General features: G+C 34.4%; 8 protein-coding genes across 9 annotated transcripts; 3 read left to right on the top strand and 5 right to left on the bottom strand.

Moving 5' to 3' along the window:
• Positions 1-168: 168 nt before the first annotated feature.
• On the bottom strand, positions 169-1906 carry LOC116338187. Its single transcript, XM_031763295.1, has 5 exons — positions 1493-1906; positions 1073-1430; positions 822-1003; positions 539-757; positions 169-475 (listed from the first exon to the last, which is right to left on the bottom strand). Exons 2-5 carry the CDS (start codon positions 1194-1196, stop codon positions 422-424), a joined length of 579 nt encoding a protein of 192 aa, XP_031619155.1. The 5' UTR covers positions 1197-1430; positions 1493-1906; the 3' UTR covers positions 169-421.
• Positions 1907-2203: 297 nt separating this feature from the next.
• On the top strand, positions 2204-3498 carry LOC116338213 (cytochrome b5 domain-containing protein 1). Its single transcript, XM_031763334.1, has 4 exons — positions 2204-2578; positions 2649-2856; positions 2916-3037; positions 3112-3498. The coding sequence occupies exons 1-4, from the start codon at positions 2393-2395 to the stop codon at positions 3265-3267; spliced, it is 672 nt and encodes a 223-aa protein (XP_031619194.1). The 5' UTR covers positions 2204-2392; the 3' UTR covers positions 3268-3498.
• LOC116338212 (ATP-dependent RNA helicase DDX54) lies at positions 3494-7275 on the bottom strand. The gene is made up of 12 exons (XM_031763333.1): positions 7157-7275; positions 6870-7098; positions 6514-6810; positions 6268-6447; positions 6031-6194; positions 5785-5965; positions 5102-5331; positions 4701-4922; positions 4486-4635; positions 4015-4414; positions 3877-3945; positions 3494-3811 (listed from the first exon to the last, which is right to left on the bottom strand). Exons 1-12 carry the CDS (start codon positions 7157-7159, stop codon positions 3579-3581), a joined length of 2358 nt encoding a protein of 785 aa, XP_031619193.1. The 5' UTR covers positions 7160-7275; the 3' UTR covers positions 3494-3578.
• A 578-nt stretch (positions 7276-7853) lies between these two features.
• On the bottom strand, positions 7854-10326 carry LOC116337946 (protein brambleberry-like). The gene is made up of 4 exons (XM_031762926.1): positions 9990-10326; positions 9828-9913; positions 9321-9734; positions 7854-9235 (listed from the first exon to the last, which is right to left on the bottom strand). The coding sequence occupies exons 1-4, from the start codon at positions 10001-10003 to the stop codon at positions 8073-8075; spliced, it is 1677 nt and encodes a 558-aa protein (XP_031618786.1). The 5' UTR covers positions 10004-10326; the 3' UTR covers positions 7854-8072.
• Positions 10327-10482: 156 nt separating this feature from the next.
• On the top strand, positions 10483-15059 carry LOC116337945 (serine/arginine repetitive matrix protein 2-like). Its single transcript, XM_031762924.1, has 5 exons — positions 10483-10949; positions 11102-12974; positions 13054-13131; positions 13214-13383; positions 14639-15059. The coding sequence occupies exons 1-5, from the start codon at positions 10932-10934 to the stop codon at positions 14642-14644; spliced, it is 2145 nt and encodes a 714-aa protein (XP_031618784.1). The 5' UTR covers positions 10483-10931; the 3' UTR covers positions 14645-15059.
• Positions 15060-15204: 145 nt separating this feature from the next.
• LOC116338038 (solute carrier organic anion transporter family member 74D) lies at positions 15205-18559 on the bottom strand. 2 transcript variants are annotated; one of them, XM_031763074.1, is made up of 8 exons: positions 18335-18559; positions 18075-18263; positions 17846-18008; positions 17014-17772; positions 16425-16948; positions 16334-16360; positions 16039-16272; positions 15205-15968 (listed from the first exon to the last, which is right to left on the bottom strand). In XM_031763074.1, exons 1-8 carry the CDS (start codon positions 18414-18416, stop codon positions 15433-15435), a joined length of 2514 nt encoding a protein of 837 aa, XP_031618934.1. In that variant the 5' UTR covers positions 18417-18559; the 3' UTR covers positions 15205-15432. The 2 variants fall into 2 exon arrangements, with proteins under 2 accessions (XP_031618934.1, XP_031618932.1); XM_031763072.1 differs by having other exon boundaries at positions 15205-15983.
• A 1216-nt stretch (positions 18560-19775) lies between these two features.
• LOC116338087 (solute carrier organic anion transporter family member 74D-like) lies at positions 19776-22633 on the top strand. Its single transcript, XM_031763146.1, has 7 exons — positions 19776-20071; positions 20139-20251; positions 20381-20589; positions 20689-21069; positions 21137-21299; positions 21379-22042; positions 22103-22633. Exons 1-7 carry the CDS (start codon positions 20007-20009, stop codon positions 22458-22460), a joined length of 1953 nt encoding a protein of 650 aa, XP_031619006.1. The 5' UTR covers positions 19776-20006; the 3' UTR covers positions 22461-22633.
• A 494-nt stretch (positions 22634-23127) lies between these two features.
• LOC116338269 (solute carrier organic anion transporter family member 74D-like) lies at positions 23128-24648 on the bottom strand. The gene is made up of 3 exons (XM_031763401.1): positions 24295-24648; positions 23554-24217; positions 23128-23482 (listed from the first exon to the last, which is right to left on the bottom strand). The coding sequence occupies exons 1-3, from the start codon at positions 24617-24619 to the stop codon at positions 23128-23130; spliced, it is 1344 nt and encodes a 447-aa protein (XP_031619261.1). The 5' UTR covers positions 24620-24648.
• Positions 24649-24654: the final 6 nt, after the last annotated feature.

The raw sequence follows: 24654 nt of genomic DNA on the forward strand, positions 1-24654 counted from the left end.
AAAATCTAAAAAATAAATTTGAAGACGGTTAAAATAAATCCCAGTCTTGTTGGTGATTTGATCGAGATTTTTATGAAATATTCATTCAAGAAAAGTCACTGTTTCTGTACGAATTAGATGTTTATAATATCTTGAATATCGTAGTAATAAAACAATAAAAGGTTTGCATAATAATATGGATACAAATGCGCCTTATTTCAATATTATCAAATATTTCACTTCGAAAAGGGATGGCGGCAGTTTGTTTTGAAATATTATTAAATTTTTAATTAACATCAAATGGACTTAAAAATTCCATCGATTTTCGTTTTTGAATGGCTTCAGTCGATAACTTATTTTATCACTTCGATTATGCTTCTGTCTTAAAGTATTTGTTATCATTTTGTCCGAAAATGTTGAGTACACTATGATGTGTATCCGCTTACATGCTCCGCATACGATTGTGGAATTCAAAAGCATCGAACTGTATGAGTTCCTAAGAGATGAATAAAACTATAAATATGTTGTAACTTTGTTATATATGTGGTTTGAATCTTACGGTATGTTGGCGCATGCCACATAACTCTAGGCAGTGGCAAACCAGCTCAAAGCTGATGGTGTATTTATGGCAAATTTGAACCCATGATTTTTCTATTGCACCAGCAAATCTTGGCATTACCGGTGGTCGATGAATTCGCCGAACAGAGGATCTCTTCGTTTGACAATTTAACTCCACTTGAAGAATAACTTCAGCTTCTTCGGCTGAGATAATTCGATGCTGTTTTATTGAAATATGCGTAAATATCATCATCTATTTCAAAATTCAGAAAAAGTTGACTTACCTTCAGTAAGAATTCGGTCGTCAACGAAACAATTTTGATGAATTTGGTTTCATCTGATGTCATAATCTTTGCGACTATGTCTTTGTTGAGACTAAGCAACCATCGTAGAAGCGACCAGCGCTCTTCATCGAATGTCGGGTCGTTTTCATTGCAAATCAAATTCTCGACAGGTGATAATTCCACTAAAAAATTTGGTTGGTTAGAATATTATCAACATTTTGAAATGATTTAAATAATATCATTTCATTTACTTGTTGGATAAAGTATATCCTTTTCCATTGCAACGGCTGGCTCATTCGCAACGAGCTTGAATTTCACCGTTCGGGTTAGTGGCTGTAGATCTATATCGACATCTTTGAATACTATGCCAATCATCTTCAATGTTACATCGATTACCAAATCTATGAAAAACGGTCCCGACGGCTGTTCAATGTCGATAAACAATAAATCTTTTTAAAAAACTGATCCAAGTTTTCGTTGAAAATTCCATATAGTCCACCAAGAGATATCGCACGTTCGAATGATTGTTGTCGATTGTTGCGATCTCCGAGAACTCGATTCAACTCTTTCAGATCAATAATTACGGTCGGATTACGATTTTTGTGTTGTCTATAAAAACAGATATTTTTCACAAACATGAATTCATTATTGTTTTTACACGAAATACTTACCGACGCCATTTTTGGACTTCGTCATAAATGTTGATTTTCTTTTGAAACTCATTTTGTCCAGAAGTAATGAATTTCTCTAAACCTCTAATTCCCATATTAATTTATTTTATTCGAACGCGAAAACAAATACAAAATAAATGGTGACAAAATTGAAATAAAAACAAAAACGGATTAGTGTAAAAACTTCGTATTTGAGAACGTTCCAGTCCTAGGTGGAAGACACAGAATGTTCGTCTGTGTGAGAAAACTAACTAATGAGAAAAGCGACTTAACTTTGCACAATTACAATACAGAACCTGCCAACATAGGTATAACTGACACAGTGGTGAGATTGGATAAAATAATCAAATGATTTATGGTGGATATAATATCCTAGATATTTTAATTGACACTTTATTGATGATAAACAATTACAATTCACTTTTTAACGGATAAAAACGATAATTAATAAAAGATTTGACTTTTCAAATTCACCATGCGTAATCAATGTTCATATTGGAATGCACTTTGAAAGTATCGTTAAGCTGAACTCATTGGTTTATCCATTCCTTTCAATGCTGCTGATACATTGACAATATAACCAATACATCGAACGCGAACACAGCAGAGTTCGAATGAAGCACATACTTCAATGTTGTGTTATTCAGTGAAATCATTCTCTAACTCAGTTTATAAACATAAATGTCAAACTTACAATAACGATGTCGCTCTTCTATAAGACGCAAAAGAAACAATAAAAACAACAAATATTACATCAAATTGACAATTGAGTGGAGCGCGTAACAGTAATTGTTAATTTGTAATAAAGACACGTGCTCTTTCGTACATTTCTGTTCACGCATCGGTTATTTTTTTTTTATCTCGATTAAAATCCATTGAACGATTTTTCATTGAAACATCATGAAGAAAAAAATTGGTGTAAAAATCATCGAAAATGTATACAACAAGTGTTTCTATCGTACATTTGAAGTGTTGAGCCACATACAGCACAACGATTTTTATGTTATCTTGGATCGTCGCGTCTTGGACTTGTCGAATCTCATGAGATCCATTGATGAGATGCCAAGCAATGGAAAAAATCAATCGGCAAGTGAACATTATCAAAATGATTAATTTCAATGTGTATGACTATAAAATTGTGAATCAATTTTCACAGGCACTGGAACAGCTGAACATGTTCGGTGGAACTGACATCAGCGATTTATTTGAGAAACGGACGCTTAACAAGTTGGAAATGTTTGATTTGAAATCGCACAGCGAATATGGATTGAGTAAGGATTTATTTTGGTGGGAGGATCCGGCATATGTTATTGGAGCTATTACCATACAAGAACGTCACGTTTGCATTCGCAACAAAGCCAAAAGTATGTTTGTCCGCAAATCATTATATGTGTGTAATCATACTATCATTCCAAATTTGCAGATAACCAGTGTCATCTCACAGTTTGCGAAGAAGATTCCATCTATGAAATACAAGCCAAATTCTTTGCCGCTTATCCAGAGAAAAATAGCGAGCATATAATTTGGCGAAAGACTGAATCAACAGTAAGTCATGACAACAGAGTTTTTTTTACATTTCAAAATATTTACAATAGGTTTTCTGTTCGGTTATTTCACAGTGTTGCCCAAGTGCACATCTGTCACTTGACAAAACTTTGACGGAAAATGGCCTGGTATTTGATCCCGACAATGAAGTCACATTCTTGTGGATGTTTCACAAAGCTGAATTCACTTGCAACAATTCCTGTGTTATGAATTTCCTAGGACAACTGTGAACGCTCAAGATGTAAAGTTACACAAATCGCTAATACGCAAGAAAAGAAAAATCCAAATGTAAAACATACATTAAACCATAAAATGCGACATGAAATTGAATACATAACTAAATAGGATTCAGTTTAAGCATACATTATTGTATATTTGAGAATATGTTCAATTAAATAATAATGAATATTCATCTCTTTCTCTCAACACCATGTCAAGTAGTCAAACACATTTTATTTTTCTCGAATTGTAAATAGTATTTTCTTTATTAAAAAAAAATATTTCAAGAAGAATTGCCATGAAGGCAGATAACAGTTGCTTCTTATTTTCGTTGTCTTTGCTTTTGTTGTTTAGCGGTCCGTTTTCGATTCGAATTCTTAACATGTTTGTTGACTCTTTCACGATTTTTAATGAGTTCAAGTCTCAAACGTTCACGTACAATTTGTTCGGGTGTTTTCATTTCGCCAGAGTTGCCCTTCATACGTTTCTTCACCTCTTCTTTGAGATTATGCCGTTTCCATTGTGTGGTTACAATTTCCTCATTACGTTTTGGAGCTGCAATTAGACGTAACATTTTTGAAATTCACAAGTGAAAAAAATATAGATTGAAATGTACAAACCTTCAAGGCCCATTTCTTGATGGAGAATATCTTCTGTTTTAGTTTTCTCCTTCCAGTCAGCATATCGTCCTGTTTATAAAATTGATTAGAATATGATTAACATTGTGAAATGATTTAAATAATATAATTTCAATTTACCTGTTTTGTATGTGGCCGGAATCCAAATACCAGATTCTGTGCGAATTTTTCCGGCTTTTGGATTTTCAACAGACACCATTTTCTTCTTGATACGGTCCCATTTCTTTTGGCCCGGTCTATAGTGCATTTCCTGCGTATTGGTTGATATACTCAATTCAGCATTTTGTGCTTGTCTTTCGAATGAATTTATAGCTAAGCCGTCCTCGGTGTGCTTATCACTCGAATGATATGGGATGTAATTCTCTGTATCGCGAGTCGATTTTCCCAATTTCAACTTCTTGAAGTTCTTCTTCTTCTTCTTCTTTCTCTCGTACAATTCATCGATGTTGCGTTTTCGTTCGGAAACCACATTCGAAAATGTTGAACTAATTTCTTTGTCACTTGACTTTGGCAGTATATTCTGTTCAAATAAAAAAAAGTTTATTTAGTATTGAAATATTTAATTGAATTGAAAACCAATCATGGCATTACCTCCATCATATCGGCCATATCATGTCGAACGACGTCAGCCTGTTGGGCGTTCTCTTGGAAATTCTCAATAATTTTACTATGGGCTAGACGTTTATTTTTCATTACTTCGCACTGCGCTGAGTTTTGGTGCGGATTCAGTTCGAATATTGTCTGCAAATGAAATAAATATGTTGCTGTGAATGGTCTTGTTAAAAAATAGAATTAGTTCAACATACCCCCGTTGGCCTGTAGTTTTGCATTTTGGATAAAAGTGTAACATGGAGCACATCCTTTTTCTCATCAACTTTGTCACCGTACAAGTATTCGTTGAAATCGCGTAATGCCGGTAACATATTAAAGTTAATCGACTTGACACGTTTGTTGGCGTCATTAGATGCTACTGGCCGTGTACTCAAATACTTCTTGTAAGCATTGGTTGCGGTATTTAATACGCCAGACTGAAAGCACAAGATAAAAAAGAAATATGCTTTGAGAATATTTGGTTTAACATAGAAATTGTGAATTGTGACTAGTGGTAGTCTTATTCATAGAGGTCTCCGCAAAATCCAAAAAATACTAAGTTCAGATGAACGCTCATTCTGGCTAACGTAAAATCTCTCACACAAAAATTGCTTACGATATGTTGGTTTGCAAGCCATTTCAAAACGGCTTCATGTTCATCTTCCAACAAGTCAGGTGGTACTGTGCCAATCTCAGTTGCTTTATTGATGTCAAATGTCCGATTCAAGAACAAATACAGGTCCAATAAATGTGCTTCATCGTCGGTTGATACGAGTGAAAACGCTGTACCATTTCTACCAGCACGAGCACAACGACCAACACGATGAACGAATAACTTTGGTTTTCCTGTATAAATCATACATTTTATTATTAATATCAATTTATTGTAATTTGAATGGAACAATGTTGTCAAAGCAACGAATCAAATAATCGTATAAATAAGATTTTTCTTCAGCCGTGAGTTCCGAAAATATTCCCGACATGGTGCTCGTTCGTGTGATCTGGTCCTCATTCGCCGCATTGGAATTCAAGACAGATTCAAGCTCCTCTACATCCCGACAAAACGGCTGCCGTATGATTATTAGAAAAGAAAATGGTTGCATTTACATAATTTGCGGAAAAAAGTAAAGACGGTAAAATGGTGGCAAAAATGAAGAAGTATTGGTCTGGACTCGAACATCGTATTCTAGTTGTGGACAACGCAGATGTAGAGGGGCTTGAATCCGTCTTGAATTCCATTGCGGCGAATGAGAACCAGGTCACACGAACGATATTAATAATAAAATGTATGATTTTTACCTGGAAAATGTACATTTACCACGTAATCCAATTGTGGAATATCGATACCACGTGCTGCAATATCAGTAACAATCAACACTGATACTTTATTCAAACGAAAACGAGCCGTGTTAATTTTTCGCGCCGATGGATCCATGCTCGAATAAATGAATGTGTTCGTAATTTTGGCTTGATGCAATACCTAAAAATAAAGAATTAACCTTTCATGTCCAAACAAGAATTATAACAAGCTGACGTTGAACTTACGTATGAAACTAATTCAACGTGATGCTGCGTCGCGACAAACACCACGGTCTGTGATCCTTCCATGACGATATACTTCAATAGACATATCAAGGCAGAATAACGTTCGTCTGGTCGAATGTGTACAAATTTCATGTTCAATTTCTCTGGTATTTTAGAATCCACATCTACAATTCAAGAAATAAGCCATTGAAAAGCGATATTTCACATAAACACTGAGAAAATCAAAGGTAAACTAACCAAGCCGAATGAGTACCGGATCATTCAAACCAGCCTTTGCAAAATCGACCAGCATTTTTGGCAACGTAGCACTAAACATGACCATTTGCTTCGACTCTGGTAATCGATTCAGCGTTTCATTGAGTTGTTCACCAAAACCCATTTCAAAAAGACGATCGGCTTCATCAAAAACAACGTACTCTGCCAGAGAAAACAACAACGATTTTAAACGGTGTCTATAGTATACAGATTAAAAAATGAACTCACCAACTGACGATAGTTTCAAATCCATTTCAACGCACAAATGCAAAAAACGACCTGGTGTTGCAACGATTACATCTGGACAGGTATGCATCGCTTGAAATTGTGAATTAATTGGATCGCCACCAAGTACAAGAATCGTTTGTAAATCCATGTATTTGCCGATTTCCTTGATAAATTTGAATGTTTGCACGGCCAACTCACGCGTTGGCGAAAGAATCAATGCTCTGGCGTTTGTGTGTGCCTGTCGTGTTTTCAATTTCTCAAGCATCGGAATCAGGAAGCAAGCCGTTTTACCGGATCCTTAAAATATTTGATTAAATACTTAAATTTTGAAAAAGAGAGATTATAATTAACAATACCTGTTTTGGCCATAGCCACGACATTCCGTCCTTCTAAGATCAATGGAATCGTTTTCCGTTGCACCGGTGTCGGGATTTTATAACCACGTTTTGTAATGCCTTTTACCACATTATAACTCAAGCCCATTGCCATAAAGCCACCTTTAGCTTTAGTTGATTTCGATTTATCCTTCCACTCACTTGTGTTGGATGTATCGGGCAAATCGAATCCGGGCAACTCATCGTTTTCCTAATTAAGAAATTTCAAATTAATTTCGTATTTCAATGGAACCAAACTAATTTCTTACCATTTTGAATTACACCGAAACTAACAATTTAGATAAATTAAGGAAAAATCCAAGTTCTACGTTGGATTTTATATAAAACGGTAACGTTTCAACAAAAACACGTGTGTTTTGGTAGGAATATATTTGGAACGTCAAATATGTGACAGAATGTACTAGATGATATAAACAATGCATGACATTTATGCACCATTCACAATAACTGACACTTACTGTGGAGAGTTTACGAGACAGAATGGGAATGGTTGAATAAATTACAAACGTTCTGATTTTAAATCAGCAAATTGGTTTCTAATTTGCAATTTTGAATGAAATTGTCAGATTTTTTTTAAATATATAATCGCATGCAATTGAAAATAGTAGATTTGGCGAAAAAAAATAAAGGAAAATCGACCAAAAATATCAGTCGTGAAAATGGAACTACTCACAGTGCAATTACTTTCATTTGTGCAATTACCTAGAGTTGTGCAATTACTTTTCTAAATTTTACAATTACTTTTTTATTTCGACGTAATTGTCATTTTGATCGAACAATAATGGTAAATTCAAGTGGCTTCTCTTGAAAATATAATGAAACTTTTTGTTTTACATTTATTTTTTCCCTTTATTTTGACATAAACAAATACTCAAATTACAGTTGTAATTAACTAAATTCAAACAATATATAAATTTAATTTTAAAACAAAAAAAACAGCTAATTTGTTAAAAAAAATGTCTACCTAAAATTTAAATATACTGGATTTAAGTCGTGCCAATTTCACAATACTACAAAATAAATTATGTTATTTATAAATTAAATTTACGTTAAACTTATAACTATCTTAAAGGTAGTATCGTTGATTGTGGTAAAATTTGTTCACTGGTATGAAAATATTCTGTTGTTTATAAGTAAAAGCGTGAATGTATGTATTTTAATTATCTACTTTTCATGTCGTCGGCAATAGATTTGGTTCGTAACCGCCGCATTACGGCATTGGTCTCCTTTGACGGTGAGTGAAATGCAGCGTGTACGATCCATTAATGTTGAGGTAAATGGTGTCAGGCCACGAGCATCAAAACTTTGATTGCTTGCCACCGACGGTGTCATTGATTGTTCGCGCATATATTCGCGATGTCGATTTTTGAATGCGCTCAAATGATTGTAGCTGTAATCATTGTTATTATCATTTCCATCGAATTCATTGTATTGCTTTTCTTGTGATGCTTCCCGTTCAGTCTCCGGTTGATTTTGTGGAATTTCTTTGGTATGTTGCGATCCAGTTTTCTTGTTCAATGCAAACGGACTCTTCATATTCCATAACATTTGCCGAATCAAATTGCATGCAAATACAGTGACTAAAATCTGTGTTAATTCAATTAGGCTTACATAGTGCCATTCACATAGTGTGCATGCAAAATTCAATGGAACGGCAAAAATGAAGAATATCCGATAAAATCCTGGCGCATTTATAAATACTAATATTAACATGCCGAATAGTAGATAGCCAATGTATTGGAGAATTAAATAAATGTTTTTCAATGCCTCATCTGCACCACCCAATTTACTGGTAATCCACGTCAATTTATCATCAACACTACTCTCTAACGTTGTCATCAATTTTTGAAGCTTCTCGATCGTATGATTGATTTCACTCAAGCGTTGAATTGTCTGGTCGAATTGAGTTGAGGCAATTTCATTTTGCGATAGGATATACTCCGAGGTATCACTTAATTTATCCGATATGTGAAAGGCGTTGGTTTGAAGATTGTTTAGATCTTCTAATAAGGCAGCTTGATTATCTTTCATTTGACGTGATTGTACCTTTAGATTGGCCAGACTTTCGTCCAATTTTCCTTTTAGCGTTTCAATCAGACGTGCGACTTCGACTTGACCCGAACGAATCAGTCCCTTTTCTCGCATTAACTCATGCAAATTTCCTTCCACAATAGCCCGATGCGAATTGGATACTTGAAGAATCTCCTTTTGTTGGTCGATTACTTTTTCGTTTTTCTTCGTAAAATCGTCCATTGCTTGTGACGTTAATTCATGCAGCTCATTCTGATTTTCCGACAATTTTTTTAGCATTATAATTTGATGTTGAGCTGAAACCAAAAAGATCAATGAAGAAAATAAATTGCGAACGGATTTTAATACCATTGAAATTCTATTTTAAAAAAAGGTGCTCACCACTCGACATAAGTTTATTCACTGTTATTTCAGTGAGACCTCTGAATTGTTCATGACGTGTGGCAACGCATACGGCTTTCGCTCGATTTGTAATTAAATGATATGCATTCCAGGTGTCTGAATCCATGCCGGACGTACAATCTTTGAGCGACATATTTTCAGTGCATTCAAACAACGGTCGTCCTTCTGAATTCGATTGACAATTCAACAACATTACAGCCAATTTTCCCACTTGTTCGGCATTTAATTCATGACAAGAGTTTCGCAATTTCAAAACAACTCGATGATGACACAAGTCCAGCTCGGATAAATTCACACCGATTAGTTTTGAAGCTTCTTGTAAGAATTTCTCATCGCTGGTTGCAATTTCATACGGAACAACCGGTGAGTCAACTTCAGTGCCGGACAAGAAATCTGAAGAAAACCATAAGAATAATTTTTTTTTTGTCAAAATATGTTTAAATAAAAGGAAGCAATAGTTAATAAAAGCAGAATAAATTAACATACTTGATCGGCGTGGAATGAAATAATCGAAAAAAGAGCATTGTACAATGTGTATTGTAGAGCTGCTTAGCACGATGAACATTAGCCACCTACAATAACAAAGAAAGTCATTTGCATATTGTACATACGCGAAAAATCATGTATGAACGTGTCGACAAAACAAACCTATGAACAAACATCTTGCTCGCACTGCTCTTCACTTGGATACACAAACGGCAAAAAAAAATTACCACTGAAAATTAACTGTGATTTTTCTAAATTTAGATACAAAAATACCAAATGAATGTGGAAATATTTTGGCGCAATTTCGATGTCATTGAAACAGTGGGATAATTTTTCTTTGGTTTTTATCTACGTTCAATCCAAATTGGCCACTATTTAAAATTATTCTAAAATGTGACAATCACATTGTCAGTTGATTGAAATTTAAATCACTTTGTTCGTTAGAAAAAAGAAGTTTCTACTTTTTTGGACTGAATGAATGAAATTCAATGGGTGAATGAGAGAAATGGAACAGCTGTCACTTCGGAGAGTCTACGACAGTATTGCCCAATTCGTATTACATGTGTGTAGAGAATTGTTCACAGTTGGCCACACCAATTTAAACTCATTTATTTCTGGGCAAACTGTCATACCCACAAATTCAATTATACATACTTAGTCGCATCAACAGAAACCACGACTGCATCATTTATATTTTCATTTGTGGAAAAAACAAGCACGAAAAAAGTCTCATTTATTTTATACAAGAATGTATCATTTTTTAAAAAATACATCATAAACTCAAGGCATCCTTTCTGAAAGCAATTGTGAATGTAATTTTCTTTTATATGTGCGTGTTGAAATAGTTTGCGCATTTGAAAAATACGCAATAAATACTCTGCCAAGCACTTCTATTGTGAAAAAATATATACAGTGAATGAGATTGCAAGATGGCCGCACAGTGAAAGTTGTATGGGATATTTGTGTTTGGTGGCAGAAGAAAAAAAAAACCAAAGGAGATAACGCTTTTAAATCGTTTTGGTGTTGAATGAAGAGTGAAATAATTTGAAAAAAAATTGTGGGAAATAGAAAATCAGCAAAATCCTCGAAAACAAAGTCAACGTTATGGCAAAATCAAGCAACGTAAGCGTCCCAAATTTGACCTTTGAAATTGATCTATTCATATTTTAAAATAAAAATTTTTTGTTTACAATTTGTCTTCCCACACACGTGTTTATATATTTGTTTTAATAAACCATCATTGTTTTGTCTATATATATATTTTTTCTATACAGAGAAAATCAATCGAACCAATGGAAGACGATGAAGATTTGGAATTATTACGATTGGAAGCATTAAAATCATTGAAAAAAGACACTGCTCCAGCTGTGTCTACATCAAAATCAATTGCAGATAGTCATGTAATTCCGGTAGTGGGTAATGTTCGGCCAACAGCAATGACTGTGGCTGCGACGGCGCTGCCCGTCGATAAATTTTATGCACCATGTGAACCAGTTTTGGTTCAACCGAATTTAATTCATCATCCTGTGCCACCGTACGTAAATTCAGGCTTCGAAAAAATGGAAATTAGTGAGCCATATCTACCACAAAGACTGAATCCACCACCTCCATTCAATGAGTATGTCCCATTTAGTGTTGCATCAAATGCACCGCCCATCATAGATCCCATAACAAATGTTCAGCTATCACCACGGACGGCGGCATTTGTTTATGAAAATAAACAAATTATTCAACGAAGACAGGGAAAATCACCATCACATTCACCAGTACCATTTCGAAAGTCGCCCGGTCGTTGGTCACGTTCACCATCGCCAGAAAGTTGGAAATATCGTCGAAGCACCAAATCACGTTCACCCGCCTATCCAAATCATTCGCCGCATTTTCGAAATCGTTCGGTGTCCCGTTCACCACAACGTAAATTGCAACGCCATTCACCGCAACCAACACATAGTCGACGAAATCGTACACGATCTCCAATTGCACGCAATAATTTCGATGGTGCTCATCGCACGGAACGACGCAGTCCAATCTCAAATCGACGAGCAAACTCACCAAATAGTCGACAACCGCCGCGAACATGGCACGGACATCCGGGTCAACGTGACAATGGGATGTATTCAAGAAAATCCGGTTCGCCACGTGGTGATGAATTGAATCATCGGCGACGGCGTACACGATCACCAACAAATGCCAAATCAGATGTAAAGCGACGCACATCAAGCCGATCACCAAATCGTAAATTTGCTCGAAATAATTTGAATCGACCACCACGAAGAAGCCCACCATCGAAACGATTTAATAACGGCAATAAATCAAGCCATAGTGGAGCACGTAATCGTTATAATCATGGCCAAAGAAATGGGTCACCTTCTTTGCATCATCGTTCACATTCACCATCGACGAACCATCACCATCGACGACGATCACCCACGAAAAATACCATGGAAAATGGTAGCACGTCGAGTAAATCGAATAACAAAGATCATTTGACATCGGATCAAAATGAACAACAATCAATGGATGTGACATCGAAAAATGAAAACGATGAAAATACAATGAACAATAAGAAAGACCAAAATGGTGAAGATGATATACGAGCATCGTCTGATAGTGAAAATTCAGATAGCGATAATAATGATGGCATTGATCTATTTGCATCTGAAGAAAGTGAATCAGAAAATGAAGGAAGATTCAAATTGAGCTCAAGAAGTGAACGTAAGACAAATGTGCCAACGGTTTCATTTTCGGAACTGGGAAAAACAACAACAGCACCAGCTGAAGTTTTATTGCGCGATCTTGATGATTTACAGACCGAATCGAATTCACATAGACGTGGACCATCACGCAGAGATAACGATCGGAATCGGAATCGAAGAGACGATAGAAGATATAATAATAGAGATCGTGACAGAGATAATAAAGATAGGGAACGAGATAGAGAGCGCGAAAGGGACAGAAATCGAAGAGATAAAGAACGCGAATCAAGCAAATCCAAATCAAGTGGCTCATGGAAAAGCTCAAAAACTGAAGATAGCCGCAAGAAAGAGGAGAGAAGTAATGACGGAAATGTCAAGGGTGAGAAAAAACATTTCAAATCTACATTTGCAACGGTTGAAAGCGAACCACGGACCAAATCACCAGATGGAGGTAAACATTCAAACTAACCACTTTTAATTGAATTACTTTTGATATGCTCAAAATTGTGTTTTTTTTTTGTTTTCAACAGAGAAACCTGTGGACGTGAAAAATAATGAGAAACGTAGCACAATACAACTTAAGCGTTCAACTAAATCGAGCGAAAAGAGTAAGACAATTGAAATTTTTTATTTTTTAAATTCTTTTTCTTTGCATGAAATGTGTAAATAACTTTTGTATGTTATTCTCAGATGTGGACACAAAGAATCTTCAATCAACGGTGGTTGGTTCATCAACATCTGAAAAGCGTGCATCACCATCCAATGAAAGTTCAACGACGGCAAAGAAACCAATTCATTTGCGACTTGGTGCTATGACCAATAAATGGAAACCTAGTAAAAAAACATGGAGAACAGAAAAGGTATTTTCAATTACTGTCTAGATTTGGCATAGTTTTCTTTTCCTTTCTTTCCAATTATTCTTTTAAAACTTGAAGAAAAAAAATAAGTTTGTCAATATTTGGTAGACATTTTTCATCTGAAAATCCAGTTGTTTAAAATTTAACATTTTAGTAATGTAAGCGTTATTCGAAGAGTTCTGCTAAATGAAATCAGTCAAGAGACAATGTATTTTGATAAATTTCAATTTTGTGAATAATTGTGATTGAACAAAAACGAATTTTGGGTGAATTTAGTTCAAGGTCAAGATGCTTTTATTTCTCTTAAATAATACAAATTTCCAACGTAAGTTCCAAAGAATGACACACAAACCGTATGATGAATATATGTATGATCAGCAAATAGAACGACATGTAATTTTTCACATTTTTATAAAAGAATAGATTTATGAACCCAAACTGTGATATATGTAGTTGTGATTTTAATCCGATGCAATTGTTTGTATACTTTTTCTTTTTAAATTTCGACTTAACCTAAGATATAACAAAGTAAAAGCCGAAGTATGAATTTTATTCGATCGATATTAATTGTATTGAACGTGTAAATGATGAGAATGAACGAGAACCAGACAAACAAAAAAAAAAAAGAAATTCGACTGATTTTTTCTGTGATGAAAAAGCAAAAACATTTTTTTAAAATAATAAAATGTGTATAAATTTATTCTAGATTTTATTGAACCAGTGTTTTCAACCAAATTGTATAACATTATGATAAAAGTACAAAAGAAAGTCCTTTCTTTATAAAAAAAGGAACCAATTTAAATTAAGCTAGACATTTGCTTTGATTGTATCAAATAATTCCACATTTACTATGAATTTTATAAATTCGCATTCGATTTTTTTTATGTTGTATACGAAATAATAGTATGTTAATATTTAACATTTAGTTGTAAATGGGATTACAATCGAAATTTCGGGCACAATTAATCGGTGTGTATGAAATTTTGTTATATTGAAAACATCCAAAACACCAAGAGATGCAGTAGCATTTATTCGAATTGGCAATGTATTTAAATCATACCAACGTAGAATGAACTGCAAACACAAGTATGCATTGCTTGTTTATGTCGCATTGAAGCAGCGAAATCGAAAGGCATATGAACGCATATTTTTAGCTGAATAAAAAAAAAATCTAGAATTTAAGATCAATTTGAAAAACAAACAAAAAAAAAACGATGTGGCCAGAACACGGAAAACTCATTTTTATTTGATCATCCAGGTTTAGAAACAGACTATTTCCAATTGAACTACTATCACACACACAACACATTTAAAACCGCCACTTCAAATCTCTCAACAATACAAATCAACCAAATAAAGACCATCACACCAGATTTGAAGTTACTGCATGTGTTCGGCCTCAATAATTACTGCACGGAATGACATTTTCATCACAAGCGTTTGCCAGCACGACGTGATCGTTATAGAGAGAATGAAAGAATATTGCGCATGTTTCAACACACAGACGCCACAATAAAAGCAACGATCCTGGAGAAGGTCGACATCTTTTGGGCTCGAAATCGCATCAATTCACCCTAAAAACAATTTTTCCCTTCTTTTTATTTTGTTCATTGTCAACTAAAACTAATCTGAAAGTTCATATTGTTGATTTTGTTTCGTGTGATTTGTGTACATTTATTTTTCAGTTATTTTTGTATCACTAAAAAAAACATGAATTGTCTATTATTGTAACTTTAATGTTTATTTTCAATTTTTCATTGAAAAAATGATGAATTTTTTGTATATATTGAGAAAAAAAAAAAGATTTTAAAAATATTTGCATCCCTTAAAAAATAATCAATGGAAAAAAATCGTATCCTATAATTTATTATTAGAAAAAAAAAACCACTACAAAAATAAATTATGTAAAAAAATATTAACTACAGCAATGTGTCTTTGAATTTGCATTAGAATTTAAGTCATTTGTTTTTACAGGTTTTGCAGAAAAAATATTACGAGGTAAGTCGAAATGAAAAAAAAAAAATGGCTCGGATGCGGATATTACTTTCTAACTTAAAAATCGGTTTCATATCGTTCCACATGCCAATTTTCATCTAATTTAACAACTCTATTTCGAACGATTTCGGGTGAATTAATAGCACTGCTGCCACTTGGCAAACCACTCAAGGAACTCACCGAACTTTCCAATTGTCGAATATTTACTTCTGGATCCTTTTCATTATCGCTTCCAACCGACGGATTTATATCGGGCACTAAAGTTGCCTGCGCTCCTAAGGCGTCATTATCACTAAAACTACTGCATGTGCGTTCATTCAGTGTTTTCAGGCGTGAATTCAATTCTTCGATGTGACTTTCGGTGGTGTTTTTATAAACAGGACTGTATCGAACAGTTGAGGCCTTCGATTGGGCAGACATTACAAATCGATTAGATAGACTTTGCTTAACTTGAGTAACCATCCCTACTGCGGTTGATGATTGGCTTGTAGAAGTGATGGAAATGGGCGCAGAAATATGTGGTAATTGACTTTGACTTGAAACTGGCTCCTCTGCATTTTCACGATGGGTAAGTAGTGGCTCATGTGATTCAACTAAAGGAGCAGGAGCTTGAATAAAACAAATTTTGAATCGAAATACTTTCACATGAAAAAGACAACATACCATCGGTTTCATTTCTTTCACTTGAAATCGGTTGTAGTTCCACTCCCGTCAACTGTGGCTCAACTTCGGTTCCATACAATTGCAAATCATTCACGAAGAAGAGTAGTATAAACTCAAAAATGACAGCAACCAATGATAAAATGGCACTTAGAATATTGATAATATTTCCAAAATCTTGTGAATTATGCAGGTAACATAGTAAATTATTTTGTGACCAATACTGACACGTTATATCTGCAATCAATATATTTCATTTTAAAATACTTTTAAATTCAACTGGTTAACACATCGGTACCTGCAATGTACTCGTAAGCCAATTTCCCTGTGGAATATTAGACATTAAATGACAATAAATTGATATTAATAATAAAATGTATGATTTCAACCTGGAATATAAGCCATTAAACCGACGAATGTTAGTTCCAATGCCAAAGCTATCGCGGTGTCTTGTGATAAAACACTTCGAATTGTGATTAATATTTTTCCAACGAATCGTGAACCGATGCAAACGGTACCAAAAACAACTAAAATTTGAAAGATGATCCACATTTTCTGGCAATTTTCATAGCCACAAGCACCCTCTGTTGCAACGGTAACGCCTTCATTGATCAAATTTACGTCTGGATCGGTTCCACATGAACAATTTCCAAAAACTCTTTGTCCATTAACCTCTTGCTCGGTGACGCATCCAGCATGACACGGTGAGAAAAATGTTTTTTCACTATTTTCCGGACATACGGGTGTAAATCGAATATCCGAATCGCAAACACAACTTCGTGAACAATATGGCAAGACAAGTCTTTTGCCATAGGCACCGGCAATTGCATTGTGTGAACATTCGATGAAAATAAAACCAACAAATAGCAAACAAACAATCAGAGCGGTTATCAAATTCCACGCAACAATTTTTCTGTTTAAACATAAAAAAAGTTAACATTTTTGGTTTATCAGAAGAAAAAAAAAATGTTTATTTACCTTGGGCTCGGTGTTGCTTTTGCGATAATTAAACCACCGATCAAAATTGCCAATCCGACAACAATCGGCTGTATTAATTTCGATAGAGTTCTGGAGGTCCATTCGTTGTTTAGAACGTTCGAACCATCGGCCGGCATCAAAAATCGTGATTGTAGATAATTGTCTTGTTGTAGTGTAAAATTGATTAGAGCTGTTTGAATGAACACCGTTGCGAAAATGTTTAGTAGTAGTATTTTATTGCGAAACAATCGGGAAATAGAGCTAAAAAATGAAATGTCTGATAGGAATTTGGTGCGTGATAAAGATAATTGACTACTATTGGTGGCTGTTTCAACAATGGCATCGGCCGCTTGTCGAATCAATGATTGTATCATTCGCCGCGGGTATAGTCCTATGAATATGGCGATTATTAATAAAATCGGGCTAATTATTGCCCAACCCAACCACCATCCCAATGATACTCCATACGTGAAAGAGGCCAAAAGATTGCCATACAGAAAACCCATGTATCGACCGGCCAATGCTGCACCAATTAGTGCAGGACTATTATGTTCGATCGCGTTATCATCCAAATAGGTTAAACCAAGTGTATAAAATGCAATGAATCCATAGGAAATTCCAATTTGCAGCAAGAATAAACCAATCAATGTTGTTATAGCTTGTGGAACGGGTTCAATAGATAAATTAGCTGTTAACTCTATTGAATTTGTACATTTTAATTCCACCGAATGTATATTAACCATTGACGATGTTGCCGTACTGTAGAAAAACAAAAACAATTTTTTTTTTAGTTTGTTTAAATAACGCAACAATTTCTTATCATAAAACATACCTATCGTTGTGCGCTAAGGTGGGGAAAATGATCAACAAACAAGTAATTGATTGGAATACCACCATTCCACATAACCATGTTATCTTATGTATTCGATTTCCCCAGTAAGCAATAAATATGGAGAAAATACCTTGAATTATGCCGTTAGACACGAGCAGCCATTCTAAAAACATTATTTAAACTTTCAACATTAAACACTCTTAAGTATTTTAGTTACTTTTTCACAAACCAATAATATCTGGGTTATAATCATGCTCTAAGGCAGCTTGGTTGGCAGAAATTGAAATGAATTTTTCGCAAATTCCTTGAACGATTGCCAGTAAAATGAGAACAGTTAAAAATGTTTTTGTAGTTCCCATTTGGCGCCATCGTGGTGTATCACAACATTTCAATACCTGAATGCCACAATCCACTGAATCTAAAATAAAGCAAATTTATGCAATTAGATCGAATAATTTCACAATTACACATTTTGTAATGAACACACACTTTCGTCAACATTATGTGCATTAGCTTCATATGCTGGTCTTGGACTGGTCACCCGAAATCTATCAAGTGATGTTGGCCTCATTTTCAAAACGAATATTTATGCAGAAATTCAAATAAATGCAAAGCACATGTCGATCACCACTGAATACAACCGTTCTCTTTTACGCGGAAGAGAAAATATGACTAATTTCGTCTTAAATGAATGACCAAAAAGACCGAACTTGCCGTGAAACACGCCCGAATTAAACAAAGCGGTTGAATGCTTTTTTTGTTACTTTTATCAGCGATAAGAAGATAAGGCAGGTGAAGAACGGATAAGATAATTTTGAAAAATAATATGTGACGAAAATATTTTGCTTGACACAAAGCGGTGCAGAGGCAATATAGATATATCAATAAACACTTATTGGCTTAAACAAATATTGCACTGGATTTGTGCGTACGATAGTTTTGTTTTATTCAAAAGGTAAAATGGAAAATTCTTCACTTAGAAAATTTAATTTTGATCAAAGCTATTGAATTCTTACGCCTCGAAACGCGGAATGTATATGATTTCGTCGTTAATGACTTCTGAGTTAATGCTTTTTTGATTTTTTTTTTAAATATTTTGCTCCTCACTCTGCTCCGGACTGAGAAACAGCCGAAAATATATTTTTTCTACAACGAAATTATTTTAATTGAATAATAATCGATTACATATGTAAGTTGATTTCTTAGAATTTCAAGGCTAATTTACCTTTTTTCGCATTAATACACTATGAATAAACCAAAATGTCAAAATCTAAATTTTCTTATGTTTATGCTAAAGTGTTAATCTTGGTCATGAATCGAAGTCCGTAAATGATAAACACACAAGTAACGGTTTCCTGTACACTGACTTCTTTATCTTTCTGTTACTTATTCTATCCAGCACTTTATAGCACAGTAAAAATGTATAGAGTCGACCAAACCAGTCCGAAACCATATTTTTTTCTACAACGAAATTAGTTTAATTGAATAATGGATTGCGTTAAATAAGATATAAGTGCTAAATGTAGTCTATACATTCTGAATCAGAAAGTCAAGAGGGCTATTCCGATTGGAAATAGAGTTAGTTTAGTTTTATAAAGTTTAACGTGTGTTAAATTAGAAAAAAAAAGAATTTGGTAAGTCAAATAAATGGAAAGTTCTTTTACAAAAATCTACTTGGATCAGAAGTGTTTGACTTCAATTTAGGAAGGTTCTTTTCAAAACCGTTGACGCAGGGGAGAAGAGCAGTATAGTCAAACCCCTTGTCAGAACGTATGGCTTTTCTAAATAGAATCATGCTACTCGAGACATAATTGAATTGTATAAAATTGCGACACAGAAGTAATATTTTTTTAAATTTTATCTTTGCATTTGCTGAAGTGAGTGCTTGCATGACATGATAATAAAACGAGTATTCAGTAGTTCAATGCATTTATCAGTGGTCAGTCGCCAAATTATACGACTGCAAAACTCTTACTGTAATTTTTACTTTCCAGACCAAAAGTATAAAAAGCAGTTTATTTTCGAATTTTCGTATTAAATTTTAAATATTTGAGACTTTTCTCTGTTTTTCTTCTCCTGAAACTATTTAAAAAGGACAACATTAATTTTATATAGTTTCGAAATCAAAATATTTGCAATTTTTTTTTTCAATTTGTAAAACATGACCAATTGTGGATTTTCTTGCTGGCACCCAACATGGATACAGAAATTCGCCAAAACAAGATGGTGAGCAAACTTCTTAATAAATTCAAAGTTCTTCTACGTTGTTTGTTTATTCCCGTCTTTATTTCAGGTTTATTGTTGTTTATGCGCTATTAGGAACAATTCAAACGGCCAGTAGCACTTATTTCTATATCACATTGCCTACAATTGAAAAAAGATTTAGAATTCCTAGTCAGACAACAGGTGAGCTGCATTCAACAACACTTCAATTTGAATTTTTGTTATCATTTTCTTACATTTCAACGATAAGCTAAAAGTGTCTGACCTATTCAAGAAGTATGACTCGTGACTTATTTTCATAATATTTTCTAGGAATAATACTAAGTGGAAATGAGGTGTCGCAAATCTTACTGTCATTGATTTTAACATATTTTGGTGGTCAAAAAAATATTCCCAAGTGGATGTCATTGGGTATAGTTTGTAGTGCATTTTCATGCTTTATACTGGCATGGCCGCATTTCATTTACGGTGCCGGCGAAGAAGCACTTCAATACACACACGAATACTTATCGTGGAATCAGGTAATGCAAACAAATCAAACACTTCTGCTTTACAATTTTCCATTATTTCTTGAAAGAATCAAATATAAAATGTAATCTAACATTCGTAATTCTATATAGACTATTTCGTCAGAGATTACATTAAATTCAAATAAGCTGAAAAATAATAAAATATGTCAAAGTTCTTCCAACATTGACGATGATTGTGATGAAGAGTTCTCATATATCCCGCTGATTCTGATTTTTTTATCACAATTCGTGCTCGGAATTGGAAACACGCTTTACTATTCGCTCGGCGCTACATACATTGATGATAATACAAAGCAACATAACTCGCCGTTAATGTTGTCCTATGCATATGCAATGCGAATGTTTGGACCCACTTTTGGCTATGGTTTCGCATATATTGTATTGAGAATTTATATTGCCCCTACGCTAACGCCGTTAATTTCAAAAGACGATCATCGTTGGATGGGTGCATGGTGGCTAGGATGGATTCTGGTTATATTACATTTCTTGCCATCAAATTCGTATTCAGCTTTGATTAAAAATTAATTATTTGATATAGGTTGGAATATTGATGTTCATCTTCGCTGGCATCATTGGTTTATTTCCAAAAAGTCTGAAGAAAGAAAACCCGGTGGAAAAACAAGATCCGGGTGAAGAAATATGTAACAAGAAATTAGCGGCAGAACAAAAAATCGAAGAGACTGAAAATGGTAAATTGAAAGGTATGTCGAATTCACATTAATTAAAAAAAACCTGCATAAAGTCAATTTCAATGATGTTCATTTTAATTTTCATATTCAGATTTTCCAAAAGCCATATGGCGACTATTAACGAATAAATTGCTGATGTTGAACTGTTTTTGTAGCGTATTTTATATTTATTCTTTCTCTGGTACCATGACATTCATGGGCCGAATGATGGAAGTTCAGTTCAATAAGACTTCAGCCGGTGGAAGTGCTTTCACGGGCCCAATCAACATGGTCGGCATGTCGGCAGGCTTATTAATTTCCGGTTATATTATTAAAAAATATCAACCATCACCGAAGTACTTATTCTTTTGGAATGTTATCATTGGTTTATTTTCGGTGTGTTGTACACTTTCATTTACTCAAATGGGATGCGACAATAGTCATTCATTGACGGTCGATCAATCGATGGTTTCATGTAATGCGAACTGTATTTGTGAAGGAATATCCTACACTCCTCTATGTGACCATTCATCAAGTACAACCTATTTTTCACCGTGTCATGCTGGATGCAAGACGTTCGATGAAAAGTTAAACGCTTACACCAATTGCTCGTGTACTGAAGGCCCATCAGATGAAATTCAAGTGGAGCACCATGTTTCATCTGGTGCATGCTTTGGGGATTGCAATTTTGATTATTATGCATACACATTCATTTCAATGGCATCAAACTTTTTCTGTATTACTGGTTTAATGTCAAGCGTATTACTTAATTTACGGTAATTCATTTTATTACAAAAAAGAAATTGGCTATCGAGTAATTTTATAATGTTTTGCAGAACGGTCGAACCGCGAGATAAGGCATTGGGTCAAGGATTTTCACTATTTACAGCTAGTTTATTTGCTTTAATTCCAGCACCCATCATCTTTGGTCGCATTATCGATTTTACTTGTTTAATTTGGAACCAAAAGTGTGGACGAGAGGGCAATTGTCTCCTGTACGACTCAGTCAAATTTCGATACTATATTCATGCAACTTCGGCCGTTTTCTTGGCTATTGGCGTTTGCTTTGATTTCATGATTTGGTACTATGGCAGAGATATGGATTTGTATGGTGATTCAAATAATGATGAACAAAAATGTGTCAAAGTAGAAGACGACCCATCCGAAATTGAGCCACTTAATACGAATAATTAACATTTCATTCAATTTGATTAATAAAAATTACTTAACCAAAATATAGGGTTATCAATTGTAAAATATGGTAATCTTTAAGAAGAATAACGTAAAAAATTCTAGGGGAAATTATTTATTTGCAATTCATTGAATTTGTATAATAAGTCGTTAATTCAATAAAATAATTCAAACAATTTGCAAACAATTTTCAATAAGTTGACACAAATTTATATGTAGATACAAAATTTTGCGAATTTAAAATTAGTAGCAACTTTAATAGCAAATCATTGGCAAATTATTTGGCATAAAATTCGCAAAATATCGTAAAATTCGCGATGTTCTGATCCGATCCTCTAGATAAATTTGGACCCAATGTGGAACATATGCTGAGGTTCTTGAATCCAACTTTCTTCCAATTATTACATTTATTATCTTTATCATTGATTTATTATGTATCTCGTGGAGATTACTCGATAACTATTTATTTCTGTATATATTCAGTAAGTAGTAAAAATCGCTAGTTTAGTATTAGGAATGAATCAATCGGAAATTTCAAATTAGGCCACTCTTCAGCATATTTATTCAAGTGATAATGCCTTCAAATGGGTAATGCCGATGAACTTTTACGAAATTGAAAGATAGCAATTTAATGTTCAAGTAATTTTTATTATTACGCTTCAATGAAATTTTACTTATTTGTGTTAAGTGGCTCGATTTCGGCCAATTCATTCTCGTTCGCCTCATTTTCTTTATCATCCACTGTAATGCCATATAAATCCAAACCTCTACCGTAGTACCAAATCAAGAAATCAAAACAAACGCATATTGCATAAAATAATGCCGCAGTGGAATGAAGATAGTATCGAAATTTAGCTGAATCATACAACAAGCAATTTCCTTGTCGTCCACACTTATGATTCCAAATCAAACAAGTGCTATCTACGATATGGCCAAAAATGATGGGTCCCGGTATCAAACCAAATAAACTAACTGAGAATAATACAAAGCCTTGACCAAATGCCTTATCTCTCGGCTCAACAGATCTGAAAAGTATCAAAAAATTGTTTAATTTGGAAATTGATCTCTGAAGTAAAAGGAGAGTGGAATAGTTTACCGCAAATTAATCAAAGTGGCTGACATCATACTGCTGATCATAAGGAATCCACTGGCCATTGAAATGAATGTGTATGCATAGTAGTCAAAATTGCAATCTCCAACGCATGCACCAGACGAAACCCGGTGCTCCACTTGAAATTCATTTGATGGACCCTCGGTACAAGAGCAATTTGTATAGATGTTTTGCTTTTTATCAAATGTTATGCATCCAGCATGACATGGTGAAAAATAGGTTGTACTTGTTGAATGATCACACATGGGCGTGTATGAAATTCCTTCACAAGCACAGTTTGCATTACATGAAACCATCGATTGATTGATTGTCAATGATTGACTGTTGTCACATCCCAGTTGCGTATATGATAATGTACAAAGCACTGCAATAAAACCAACAAAGCATTTCCAACCGAATAAGTACTTTGGTGCTGGTTGATATTTTTTAATAACATAACCGCAAAGCAATAAGCCACTGGCCATTCCAATCATGTTGATTGGTCCCGTGAACGCACTTCCACCAGCTGACGTTTTATTGAATTGAACTTCCATTATTCGGCCCATGAATGTCATGGTACCAGAAAGTTTAAGCATTGCAAAGGAAATAGAAAAACAGTTCAACATCAGCAATTTATTGGTTAATAGTCGCCATATCGCTTTTGGGAAATCTAATTAAGTAGAAATGGAACTCATTGAATTTTGATTTATCTATTTTGTTTTAAATTCATGAGATCTCTTTTCATACCTTTCAACTCGCCATTTTCGGTCGGTTCGTTTTTTTCTTCTGACTCTGATTTCTTGTTACATACTTCTTCGTCCATTTCATGTTTTTCCACCGTTTTTGCTTTCTTCAGACTTTTTGGAAATAAACCAATTACGCCAGAGAAAATAAACATCAATACACCAATCAATAGCCAACCAACCCACCAAGCACCCATCCAGCGTTGATCGTCTTTTGAAATTAATGGTGTTAGCGTGGGAGCAATATAAAATCGCTTTAATATAATGTACGAAAACCCATAACCGATTACAGGGCCAAATATTCGCAGCGCGTAGGTATAAGACAACATTAACGGAGAGTTACGTTGATTTGTGTTATCATCGA

The sequence above is a fragment of the Contarinia nasturtii genome, unplaced genomic scaffold (assembly GCF_009176525.2).
Source record: "Contarinia nasturtii isolate CC-2019 unplaced genomic scaffold, AAFC_CNas_1.1 Cnas_scaffold_350, whole genome shotgun sequence".
NCBI classification, from domain to species: domain Eukaryota; kingdom Metazoa; phylum Arthropoda; class Insecta; order Diptera; family Cecidomyiidae; genus Contarinia; species Contarinia nasturtii.